We start from the raw sequence: 12,357 nt of genomic DNA on the forward strand, positions 1-12,357 counted from the left end.
TCTCGAACCTGGGTTGCAGACGTGGCAAAACAGGTGCACTATCCAAGAAAACTAGTTTAACAGCCCCTGGTGTGCATTTTTGAATGAGAAAAACAGTTTTTGCATGCCAGAGTCCTGCTGGATTTATCAAACCAAAGAAAGAAGATGGGGGTGGCAGAACCTGAACAGTGGTTTGATTCCTAAGAAATGCTTTATTAAACGGTAAGAAGACCTAACATAAGACAGCATCTCAATACACATTATGAACTCTCAAAAATAAACTCAGAGAGCAATACCTTTATTTAGAAGTACTCGCAGTGTCTACGCAAACCAGTTACAATTCCCCCAATAAAACTCAGAAATATGTAGCAAACAGTTCCCAAGATACTACTGCTAGACAAATTCACAGTATTGTTTCTATGAGCACAACATCAAAGAGCAAAACTGAAAGAACACATAAATCTCTCTCTCCCTTTCTCCCCCCTCTCCCTCCCCCCCCCACACACAAGAGAAACCATTTCTTTTCAGAACCTGCATTTCCTAAGTTGTGAGCATGAAAGGGATAAACAGTGGTCGCTAATAAAAATCAGATGGTTTGCTCTAAGAAGGGAACAACACGGACAGAAATCATTAAAGCAATAAACCCTGAGGTGCATTTCTTGTCATGAAGCTGAACACCAAACATGGAGATGAATGACTCAGAGTGTCCATTTGTGTTCCTTTTTACCATTCATTACTTCAGACCAACAAGCGCTACTGGTAGTTATGTCTGCTTCAGACCCCTCAAAAAAAAAAAGAGAGAGAAAAGAGGCAAGTTGGTAGGTCCCTCTTTTCATTCGGTTTTGAGATACTTGAACCAGAGTCGTGGGGGAGGTCTGTGGTCGGCACTTTGGACCCTTAGAGCAGTTCAATAGGGCTCCCCACCCTGCCCTTCCCTAGTCAAGGGTCAAGAGCACCTGCTGGGGGGGTCTCTTCCTCTACCTGAGTGACCAACCCACGAGGGGGGGCTAGGTGTCCAAGGAGGCCAGGCGTTGTAACCCTCAAGGACAGAGGTCAGGTCTACAAAGAGAGGGGAGTGGGGGTTCCCCAGAAAGAAGGCAGGAACAGTAAGGAAGCCTGTGCAAACAAAAGCCTTGGGGTTGAGGACAAATACCAAGTCAATCTCGGTGTTCCGGGAAGCAGCCCAATTTGATGGTTAATGCACATGGGGAAGAGGGGAGTTTCGAAAAATTCCTTTGAGGTTAGGGACCAGAGAGCTGCTGGGGTACAGCGCCGGCACACTGGAGACTGAGGTGGGATCTGAGGCCCTGGGCCCAGAGGGGGGCAGAGTTCCCGGGTGGGGAGAGGTGATGAAACATAAGGCCCGGCGGAGGGAGCGAGTGCCCCGTGCGGCCAAGACAAATGTTCCGCTGGGGCTCCTAGGCTACAAACAGTGCGGGCTGCGGGGTAAAAGCAGACGGGAGTCTCCAAGAGAACCGAGTCCGGGGAGCAGTGCAGGAAAAGGAGAGAGACTTGAGAACAAACCCAGAGAGAGGCCAGGGGGGCTGCGAGGGGACAAGACGTCCGTCCGCCCCACCTCACCTGGCGCCGGGTCGGAGTCCAGGTCTAGTGCTGAGAAAGCTCCAACTCCCGCCAGCCCCTCCGTCCGCACGGGAGACCACGGACACAAAGCGGGGAGCCCGGGAGAAGATAGGAGGGGGAGGGGAAGCCGGGGGAGAGAGGAGGAGCAGGCGCCCGAGGCCTGGGAGGCGGGGAGAGGACGCTGCGGGGGGGGGGGGGGGGCCGCTGCCCTCCTCCTGGGTCAGGGGGCGGGGCCTGGACCGGAGGCCGCATTCAGCCAGCCAATGGTTAACCCACCGGCCCGTAGGTTGCAGCGCGTCTTCCCGCAGCTCACCTCGACACCTGGGCCCCCGCCAGGCCCCCAGCCAATCAAAAGCCTCTATTAGCATAACCGACCCCTCCCACTGTCCCGGTTGGGACTGCTCTGAGAACACAAAGGAGCGCGCTGGGTGGGGGTGGGGGGCTTTGCTCCGAATTCCTCACCTCTGGGAGCAAAGCAGCATTTCTTCAGCGCATGCATGAGTCTTTCTCGACCACACTGATGGGGGGACGAGAGTGAGGATGATAAAGGCTTGGTCCTAGCTTTCTTAAGAGGCCGGATCTCTCCACCCAGAGCTCTTTCTAACTACAACGACCCGCCAGTTTCTGAGCACACCGTTCCAGGACCTCGCCTCTGAGCCCTTCTCTTCCATCTTCGCTACCCCTCCCCTTTTTCCAGTCACCCCCAATCTCTGTGCTTCCTCCCATTAACTGCTGCCCACTACTGGCCTTCTGTTGCACTGCAGCTTTGGTCATCAGTCAATGAGCACACTGATGGCTCAAACTGAAGCTGCTCAAATCTACCCCTGTCTAGGAGGAAAATAAGAAAGGAAGAGGTTACCACACTAGAATGTAAATGACCTGATCAATTGACTTTGTTGCATAGAATGACAGTCAACACTTCGCGTAAGTCTAAACTCCCCAAATAACCAATCACTTCCCATCTTCTTTCTCCTACCTTCAGGTCTGTACTGGGCCACAATTGTAACTGATTGACCAGCCCGTTTCAGAGCAGCTGCAGCCTGTTCATGAGTTGCATTCCTCAGGTTCACTCCATTTACCTGTTTAAAGAGAGTTGTTATGAGCACCTCAAAGAGAAAATAAGGGGGTCCTCTGTAGTAGAGCTAAGAGAAGGGGTTGAGTAACCCATCCCTAAGCTACTCAGGTGCCTTTCGTGCTCCAGAGATAAAAATCTTTAGAATAGGGCACCTTTAGTGTTATCTGTATCTCTGTGAGGGTCAAATGCTAACCAAGGTTTAGATCCTAGAGGCATTAGTTTTCTCCTGAAGGATCTCTGGACTAGTCTTGGTCTTTTACCCCTCACTAAGTTATATATATATATTTGTGTATGTAGAAAGAATATGTTTTCTCAAATTCTTAGCCCATCCCCCCATCTCAAGAAACAGTCACTGAAGAAAGAAAGCTTTCCAACTCCTCACCGATAAGATCCGGTCTCCCCTGCGCAGCTCCCCACTCAGATCAGCTGGACCTCCTGCCAGGATGAAGGACACAAAAATGCCTTCTCCATCCTCTCCTCCTACAATGTTGAAGCCTAGGCCTGTGGATCCCTTATGCAGGATGATCTTTCGAGGCTCTCTGGTGGGAAAGGAATGGAAGGATCATGATAAGGTAGGTATAAACTGTTGCCCCTGCAAGGACCAACTTGGAACAAAAATCACATCACTAGAGGAGGATTTGGGTCCCTATGTCTAATACCCTGTTCTACCCTTTCTCTCCTGAGGCCTACCTGTCTTCTGTTTTCTGCCAGGTGTCAAGTTTCAGTTCTTCCCTCCCTTCTTCCAGAATTGACTTCCCAGTAGACAGCTCCTACTCTCTCAGTTCAACAGACCCACACCCTGGACTCTTGAGACCACATCTCAGAATTCACTCACTGATCCTCTTTCTCCCCAGGTTCTCCTATCCTCACAGTCAATGTGGCAGATGCTGGTATACAAGAAGGTGGGCCACTTCAAGGCAATGGAATCACCCTAGGGTTGAGTGAGCTCATCATCCACAAAATGGGCATACTTAATTTATTCATGCTCCTCCACAGTCTAAAAATTCCACCCAGCAACTGTCACCCCTGCTCCTGTCCCCAACACCAAATTTAGTCACCAGTTACCACTGTGATATGAGAGTTCAGATCCCCCCCAAACAAGCCTAGTAAACCTACCTGAAATGAGGACACAAGCACAGGAAAACTGACTACAGCTAACCAAGTTTCTGAGCCCCTCTAAAAATGGTCAGTGTCATCAGATGAGGGCTGTTTGTTGCCACAAAACCCATCTCCTATCACAATTTCCGCATCTTTCATCATGGAAGCCCTCTTTCCAAGACTTCTTTCTGACTCCCTGCCCCAAGCACCAGGCTCCCTCCTGGGTCTCTGAAGCTTTTGTTTGCAGCCCTTCGGTTGTTCCTACCTGCCATCACTTCCAGGCCACAGGGAGCGAATTGGCCAGGCCCATCTCTGTGAAGCCCTCCTCCAAGCTGACACTGAGGCTGAGCCCAAGCCCAGGGCCAAGCTGGAGCCTGAGAACTTGCGCTCCCCTGCCATGGCTTCTACGATACTTGCCACCCCCACTCCCCTCCACCTACCCTTCCGGCTCCTCCACTGCCAACCCCGCAGCCTACCAAGCCCCACCCTGCAAACCTGTCCCCCAGAATCCCAGCCGGCCCAACCAGTTCCACTGGGTGCTGTTGCCGCCACAGCACCCTGACCCACCAGCCACCCTGAGTTCCATCGCTGCAAGCCCACCAGCTGAACTGCTTTCTTCTGTAATTTGGGATGACTGCAACAGCAGGGGTTGCTACTGTCTTGAGGCAGGGACCCCCCACGCACACACACACCTTCTCAGACACTAGTGCTACAGGGCCTTTTAAGCTCCACCCCATCCTTTCTCTGCTCTGATGGGGACCATACACTTGGTGCGCCCCCTAATGGTAGAATTTGTCCCTACAACCACCGCAGCCTGTTCCACAACCCCTTGGACTGGAAAGAACCTCAGAATCCCAAGATGGAGACTGTGAGGGTCTTATCCTCGTCTTTGTCCTACAACAAGGAGGTATGTGGCCAGCCAAAAATAGTTTCCCCTTCCCTCTACCTCTAGGTCAAATGAAAGGGGCTTGGAGAGTATCTTACCTGGTAAAGTCCTCCTCAGCCAACATGTGCCTTGGGATAGGAGAGTATCGGGCTGGGGGTACTTGAGGAGGAGCAGGGTAGCTGACCTTGCTCTCCACCGCCCCAAGATAACCAAGGCTGGAATTATGGCTTATGTGGTTGTCAGCCAAGGCAGTAAATGCTGTAATCAAAAAGTAGAAATTGTGAGACCCCAGGTAAATACTCTATGCCACTCCCTTCCAAGGACTTTCCCCTACATTCTACATTCAAAGGGATACTGCTTCCTCACTTCCTTGGGTCTGCCCCCACCCCCGACTCCACTCCCACAGCTTGTCCACCATCCTTTCTGAGTCCTAGACTCATAATCCTGTGAGTCCCAGAAAGAGCTGAAGCAAGGCAGTCTGCAAAAAGAAGCATGACTGGAGGTGTGTCTAACAATAACCCCTCACATCACTATAGCCTACTGTCGTTTTCTAGGCCTTTCTCATCCATGAGCTCATCTCATCCTGAAGTAGTCCCATAAGGAGGGAAGCTCATGTCACTAGCCACTTTCTGCTAGAAGAAAGCTAAGGAAAGGGATGTGTCCAAGGGAACCTCACTATAAAGGCTATATTGAGGCTTTGGTTCAGTTTTTCTGAGCACCAGCCCTCTATCCTCCCTCTTAATAATGGTTATAAATGACCTTTCCCTTTAGAAACCAGAAGGCAGGGCCAAGTGGTGGATACATACTGCTAGCGTAGTCAGGGGGTGCATACATGTCGTTGAGGTGGAGGCTGCCTGGCTTGGCCACCTTCAGATACACCATATCAGATGTGTTCTTCAGTGATGCCACTGCTTCCTCATGCCTCACATCCTGCAGATTGGTGTTGTTCACCTAGAAGAGGTTGTGTCTGAAGGTTGACACTTAGGTGATAGGAGGGCTAGATTATAGCCCTCGGGGATGCCCTTGGGAGTAAGATGCAGCCAGGCTCTAACAGAAGCCCAAAGATAGTGCTATGAAGAGCAGAGAGGTGCAATGTAGGGGTAAAATGTGTTCAAGTGGTTCTGGTCATGGAAAGAACTAGGACCTTAGTATCCAGGGAACACATGATTCAGGTGTTTCTCTTGAAATTCCCAGTGATGCCTATTCTCCACCACCCCCAGCCCACTGCTCCCCAGTGATGCTCTGGTGGATCCAGAGGCTACCAGAGCCCTACCCCCCCCCAACCTACTATTTGGTGTCCCTATGAAAGCTGTCTCACCGCCAGCAGCCGGTCCCCAATCTGTAGGCGTCCATCCTTCTGAGCAGCACCCCCCTCAATGATTTTAGTTATATAGATGCTGTTGTCTCCCGGGATGTGCTGGTTGCCAATACCTCCAGCAATGCTGAAACCTAGGCCTGGGCAGGAACCAGTGAAGAGTGGGAGAGGACCAAAAGGAGGAATCAGAGTCCCAGTCTCAATTCCCTATCCTCAACCAAACCTATGGGCCCACAGGAACCACCACCCCATCTCAGGCTAGTAAGGGTGAAACATGAGGGAAACTCAAGGCTAGTAAGATGTAACATGGGGGGGGGGGGGAAGGACTGTGGGGCTTAGGAGATAGCATGATGATCATGCAAAAGACTTTAATCCCCAAGGCTCTAAAGTCCCAGGTTTAATCCCCAGAACTACCATAAACTAGAGTTGAGCAGTGCTTTGGGAAAGAAAGAAAAAAAAAAAAGACTGAGTTGAGGAGTGAGGCAAGCAGTCAGTTCATTTCTTTCTACTTCCTAGCAGACCAGGTATAGGGCAGAGACCTAGAGGGCCATACCTTTGGGTCCTTTGAGCAGGTTGACCTCCATGATTGTCTCAGGTGGGGGCAGTCGCCTCCGCACCACCAAGCGCACCACAGGGCCCGCCTCCTTCAGTGCCTCCACAGCCCGGCTGTGTACCACCTCCGACACGTCCACCTCGTTCACCCGCAACACACAGTCATTCACCCTGCAGGCGAAGCCCCAGAGAAGAAGCATGACACTGCATGGCAGCCCCTTCAGCCCCTCTCCCACCTCTTTCTCCTCCCCTTCCTCCTGCTTCCTTTCATACTCCCCCTCTCATTTCTAATGGAGGAGTCATTCTGCTAGGCAGCCCTCCTCCCTTCATCTCCATCCTGACCCTGCCACCTCCAGCCCTGCCTCCAGGCCACCTCACCCCAGCCTCCCATCCATAGCTGCTGCTCCACCAGGGATGATCTTGGTAATAAAGATGCCAGGGTCATCAGGCACGTGAGGGTTGTCAATGCCACCTGCAATGCTGAAGCCCAGGCCAGAGTTTCCCTGTAGAAGGGGGTGGAGGAGTACAGTTTGTTCACAAAGGGGGCATAAGGGAGGGTTCCAGGTACCCCCCACCTCCCTCTATCCCACATACCCAGATCTGGTTCTCCAGGCCTCTAGAAGGGGCCATGCCAAGTTGAGGCACATTCATTCGAAACCTAGGGGCTTCCCAGATGGTGAAAGCATTTTGATGTGGTGGCCTGGCAAAGCCATCCCCACCCAGCTCCCCAGTCCTCTGTGAGGAAGGCCAATTAATGTTTGTTAGTCAGTTGATTGATGATGTTGTGATGTGATCTATGAAGGCTGCTTTCTCAGCCTTCTTGATGCATGTCCCTCCGTGAGTCCTGAGACTGAGATTTGGGGCCCTCCCCTCTCCTGGCTTGAACCCTGTACTCATCACTGGCAGACTCACCCGCTCAAGTACTATCTCCTCATACTTGAACATGCCATCATTACCATTCACCTAAGGGAGGAAAAAGACACAATATATTTCCTGAGTACCTCCTGCCTGCTCAACCTCAGCCCCCTTTACTCTGAAGAAAGAGAGCTCAAATCAACCCTGGGATGACCCTTGACCACAGATGGGGACAGGCTGACCCTAAGATGGCTCCCCTCCCCTCACTTCTGGTCACAGCTGGCACATCTTAGCTGCTCATTTAGCCCCAAGCTGTTGTCTAGAACTGAGCCAGTAAATAGATAGACTCCAGAGCCTTGAGTCCTCCAGGGGTGCAGGACTGTCCTGAGAGGGATGGCAGAAATGGAACACTGCACCCAAGGTGGGGGCATACTAGACAGGGGCCTGCTCCCCTTCTGAAACAAAATTCTTCCTGACTTGGGGGAGGTAATAGGGGGAGTTCATTGACTCCCGCCATGTCAGAGATAGGACAGCAAGCCCCATTTTATCCAACCTCCCACATGTAACAGATGGTGACATCAAATCCCAGAGAGGGCACAGATTGTACCTAGAAGCATGCTAAAATTCAGTAACAGAGCAGAGGCCAGAACCTGAATTTCTTGGTGTCCCTCTTGAGGAAAATGAGCTGCCAAAGGCCATTGATGTTTTGACCACTCATCTTCCCCAGCAGAGTTCATGGGACAAAAGGAAAGTCATCCCCATCACAGTGTCTCATGCACTCTCATGCTGCAGCACCTGTGTCCCCCAGCAACCCAATTCAACAAATGAGCAGAAGGAGTTAAAGTCCGAATCCATTTTCTTCCAGGGAGCCTCTGTTCCTGAACCTCTCATCTTTTTTAGCAGAAAGAGTCGGGTTAGATTTGGCAACAAGGAGCAAGAGTGGACAAGCTTCCTCAGGAGGGAGAAGCTGACAAATGACTCCTGGACTGACTGGCTGCAGAGTCTGTGGCCTTCAACATGGAAGAGTCACAGGAAGAGAGGATAGGGAATGGGGGTTAGAAAAACAAGGGTCAGTCTGGTCAGCCCACAGAGATAGCCTCTCAGAAAATACATACTGGTGGCCATTGAAAGCTAGAAATGTGATGCTGGGCAGATAAGAAGCCCCTCCTCCCTTCCTGAGTATCCTATGATGCCCTTCCCCATCTTTCTCTGGCTGTGCTGCCCCCTTCCTGACACTTGGTCTTCTCCTCAGAAGAGAACTGGAAAAGCCAGAGTGGTGGCTCCTCCACAGGCCCCACTCTGCATCCCCTCTACCTCAACCCCATGCAGTTTTGGCTGTGAGAAGCAGAGAAGAAGAAAAGGGGAGAGTGGAGAGGGCTTACTAGCTATGTTCCCACCTTGTCTAGGTTCAGCTGTGGGACTCTATGTCCTGCAGCCCTAGGAGTGTATGTGTGTGGGGGATAGCTACAGCCTCACTCTGATCCCTGATCCCAGGAGGAATCTTCAGAGCCCTAAAAGCAACAAAACTGCCTGAAGTAACATGTAATGGACACAGTAGCAAGAAAACACCAATGCAGCTTTTGTATGCAGCTGGTATATACCATGTGTGCCCATATGCAATAAGCCAGACTGCAAGCTCAGCTCCAGCAAGACCCAAAGACTCCCGGTGCTCTGTAGTCTGCTGTAGGATCTCCCCCTTGTTCCTTCCTTCCCCCCGAAAAGAACTTTGCTCCCAAGGCCAGGAGTCATCCAGAGATCAGCCCTGGCAAAGACATCTTGGCCAACTGGCCCATACTTGGGACTGGCACTCATCTCCAAGCTGAGCAAGATAAGCATGAGAGAGAGAGAGAGAGAGATTGAGAGATTGAGAGATGGCAAAGGGAGGACCCCAGGACAGACAGGAAAAGGAGAGAGGGGACTTACTGGAGAAGGCAAGGGACAGTAAGTGTGGACAGACCAACAGCCAGAACTGAGTACTTCTCTCCCCCAGAAAACCCCCACCATCGCTTTTGAGTTAGAGCACATATTATCCCCAGGGGACAGAGGCAGCCAAAATGGTCACCAGCTTGAGGAAGTCAGAACCTGCCCTCGACAGCAAAGCTTTCTCCTCCTCTCAGCAGACCCTAGGGGGTGCAGGGTGGAATAACCAGACAGGCTCTCCGCCATGCATGCCAAGGGCCTGGCTCTGCCGGCCCAGCCTCCATTTTGCTGCTTCTCCCACAGATGATCCTTCCATTTTATAAGCTGGCAGTTAAGGCTCAAGTGGAAGCCCGAGTTTTGCCCAACACCCAGGGACTACCAAGCAGTGCTAAGTCAGGTCTGGGGGGGGTCAAGTTTTCCTACACCTGGGGGTACCCAAGGGGGACATGCCCCAGGGATGCTGCCCCTTGCCTGGTTCCACACACATACGCTCACACATTCACATGCACATGCACACACACATACATACACACACACACACACACACACACACACACACACATCAGAGCTACTTAGACAAAAGAGTCCATCTTTCTCAGCAGCTTCTCAGCCTTACTTGGGACCTGTTTCTCTTCTCCTCCCCTTCCCTCCCCTCCCTTGCCTGCCTGTCAAGCGCCTTCTCATTAGGAACAACACACACACAGAAGCACATGCATGTGCACACACTTGCAACTACATACCCACATGGATACTCATGTAGTCACATACACAGGCAAACATAGCTATCCCTACAGCCCCATTTTCAGAGATACCTCCACATTCAGAGAGATATTCCCACACATCCATGTGCACATTCATACACAAAGGGACTGGGATGGAGAGGGACTCATGGCACTGAGGGATGAGGCTTAGCCAGTCCACACACACACACACACACACACACACACACACACATCCCCCTAATCCTCAATGTATCCTCCACCTCTTTGATGGAGACATATACAACACACAGCCCCCACAGTACCTCCCACCCCCTACCAAACACAGAGACACTGCTAAACCCCTGTACTCCATGCACTGAGAAAAATCCAGTTCCTCCAAACAGAAAAATGTGCTCCCTTCAGTCATACCTTCACCCTCTAACATATAAAGCTCCTCCCTACCCACTCTGAATGGAGACCCCCATACTATTTCTCTCTCTCTCTCTCTCTCTCTCTCTCATACACACACACACACACACACACACACACACACACACACACACACACACACGCACACACACATTCCCCACCACTTCTCTTAACCCTGAAACCATGCTAGCTAGGTCTCAGGGTTCACCAACTTGGAGCCACAAGAATCCTTAGTCCTTAGTGCATTCCAGGTCTCTAGACCCCTCCCCATTCCCCAATCCCCTAGGTTATCCCACATGCCCCCCACCCCCCACCCCTGCCACAAGCTTGTCCATACCTGCTCATACCAGTCCCTGTTGGTACAGGTGCATTCAGGCCACCAGCTGGGGCCGCTGCCGTTGAGTTTGGGGGTGCTCTTGCCTGGGACCGGTTTAGGAGGCACTGGCCCCACATCCCGACCAGTGGGGATGAGCTTGGCCTTGGTGCGTGGGGTGGGGGTCGCCCCAGCTTGCGAGGGCAGTGTCTGAGAGCTGTAGCCCCCATATCCTGCACTAGCTCCATTGCCCCCACTTGGCCCGTAGGGGTCGGGCACCTGCCAGTCCCCATAGCCAGGAGGCTCGAGGCGCCTCAGGGCAGCCAGGCGGGTCACCTCATAGCACTCAGGGCACTTACAGCAGTGCTGATGCTTGTGCATAGCACTGCTCCCTGCGGCCCGGATCCCCCAGCCCACACCGGTTTCCACGCCGCCACTGCTGCCAGGCTCTCGGGTGCACTCACACTGCTCGGACCAGGAAGGGGGGGACACCCGTGGGGGCGCCCTGGCTGAGCGGGGCCTGGGGCCGGGTGGGCGTCCCGGGGCCTCTGCCCCTACGCTGCCCCGCACCCATGGCTCCCCCTCCAGCACTGGCGGCTCCGTGTCGCCCGTCGTGACTCCTGGGCTGAGGCCCAGCAGCAGAGAAGAAGCGGGAGCCTGGGCAGGGGCTGGGCTCAGCGAGGACCGCTCCTGCACTGGTCCCCAGGATGGATCTGAGTGGAGTCTAGAGCATCTCTCCCCGGCTCCCTTCTCACTTGATCACAGCCAATCAGTGCACGGAATCAGGCAGCAGCAGTGGTGGCAGCAGGAATGCTAAACAGCGGCCCCTTAAAGGGACAGAGGCAGTGGCGTCCCCAGGCTGGGCTCCAGCTCCCCCTGCCTCCCCAACATTAGAGGAGGGGCGTGGAGCTTGGGTCATAGGAGACATTAGCCCCCCAAACCCATACCTCCGTAGCCTCAATTCCAGCCAGCCCCGCGCCCACTCCCCCGCCCCCCCCCCCACACTCCCCCACACACTGCACTTCCAAGAAGGAGTCACAGGGATGCTCAGTGCACCCCCACTCCCCAGCTGGGGCCACCAGAAGTAAAGACTTGAGGCAGCAGAAGCAACAGAAGGGATGCTGAAAGCAGAGAGAGGAAGGTGGACTTCTAACTGGACACCACGGAAGAAGGCGTGTGTGAAGCTGCTCTCCTGTCAGGGCCTCCTCCTCAGGACTATTGTTCTCTCAACCTCTAGGCTCTAAAATGACCACATCCCCCTTGACTGCTTCTTTCACCAATGAGGATCTGGCAGGGGGCAAGGAGAACTCTAAGCCCTTGTCTCTGGCCTACAAGCTGCAGATCCTTCCACCCTCCTCCAAAGTGCTTATGATTTGGGGTTGGGGGGCTTCATAGTTCTAAGAGAAACGGCCATCTAGGGCAGGAGGACATATCTGTGCCAGGGGAGATAGCATAGTAGTTATGCAAAAAGGCTTTCATACCTGAGGCTCTGAAGTCCCAGGGTCAATAGCCAGCATCACAAGTCAGAGCTGAGCAGTTACCTGTAAAAATATATAATGAGGATGAGGGAAATAGCATAATGGTTATGTAAAAAAAAAACTTCATTCTTGAGTCTTTGAGCTCCCAGGTTCAATCCCCCACACCACCATAAAC

The 12,357-nt window shown here is 52.7% G+C and overlaps 1 protein-coding gene across 7 annotated transcripts in view; it reads right to left on the minus strand.

The window, feature by feature from the left end:
- The window catches only part of DLG3 (discs large MAGUK scaffold protein 3), an 85,324-nt gene extending 73,895 nt beyond the window's left edge, over positions 1-11,429 (minus strand). The window contains exons 1-9 of one of the 7 annotated variants that reach the window (XM_007530763.3): positions 10,729-11,429; positions 7,399-7,449; positions 6,865-6,989; positions 6,488-6,657; positions 5,938-6,074; positions 5,426-5,570; positions 4,718-4,877; positions 3,018-3,174; positions 2,537-2,639 (exon numbers count right to left, since the gene is read on the minus strand). In XM_007530763.3, the coding sequence (XP_007530825.1) occupies positions 2,537-2,639; positions 3,018-3,174; positions 4,718-4,877; positions 5,426-5,570; positions 5,938-6,074; positions 6,488-6,657; positions 6,865-6,989; positions 7,399-7,449; positions 10,729-11,085 (1,405 nt within the window). In that variant the 5' untranslated portion in view covers positions 11,086-11,429. Of the gene's footprint in view, positions 1-1,503; positions 1,744-2,022; positions 2,178-2,536; positions 2,640-3,017; positions 3,175-3,998; positions 4,143-4,717; positions 4,878-5,425; positions 5,571-5,937; positions 6,075-6,487; positions 6,658-6,864; positions 6,990-7,398; positions 7,450-10,728 lie in introns of those variants that run through there. The other 6 variants (XM_016191551.2, XM_016191550.2, XM_007530764.3 and 3 more) reach the window with 6 other exon arrangements.
- Between the last annotated feature and the right edge of the window lie 928 nt (positions 11,430-12,357).

This window comes from Erinaceus europaeus, chromosome X, assembly GCF_950295315.1.
Source record: "Erinaceus europaeus chromosome X, mEriEur2.1, whole genome shotgun sequence".
Classification (NCBI taxonomy): domain Eukaryota; kingdom Metazoa; phylum Chordata; class Mammalia; order Eulipotyphla; family Erinaceidae; genus Erinaceus; species Erinaceus europaeus.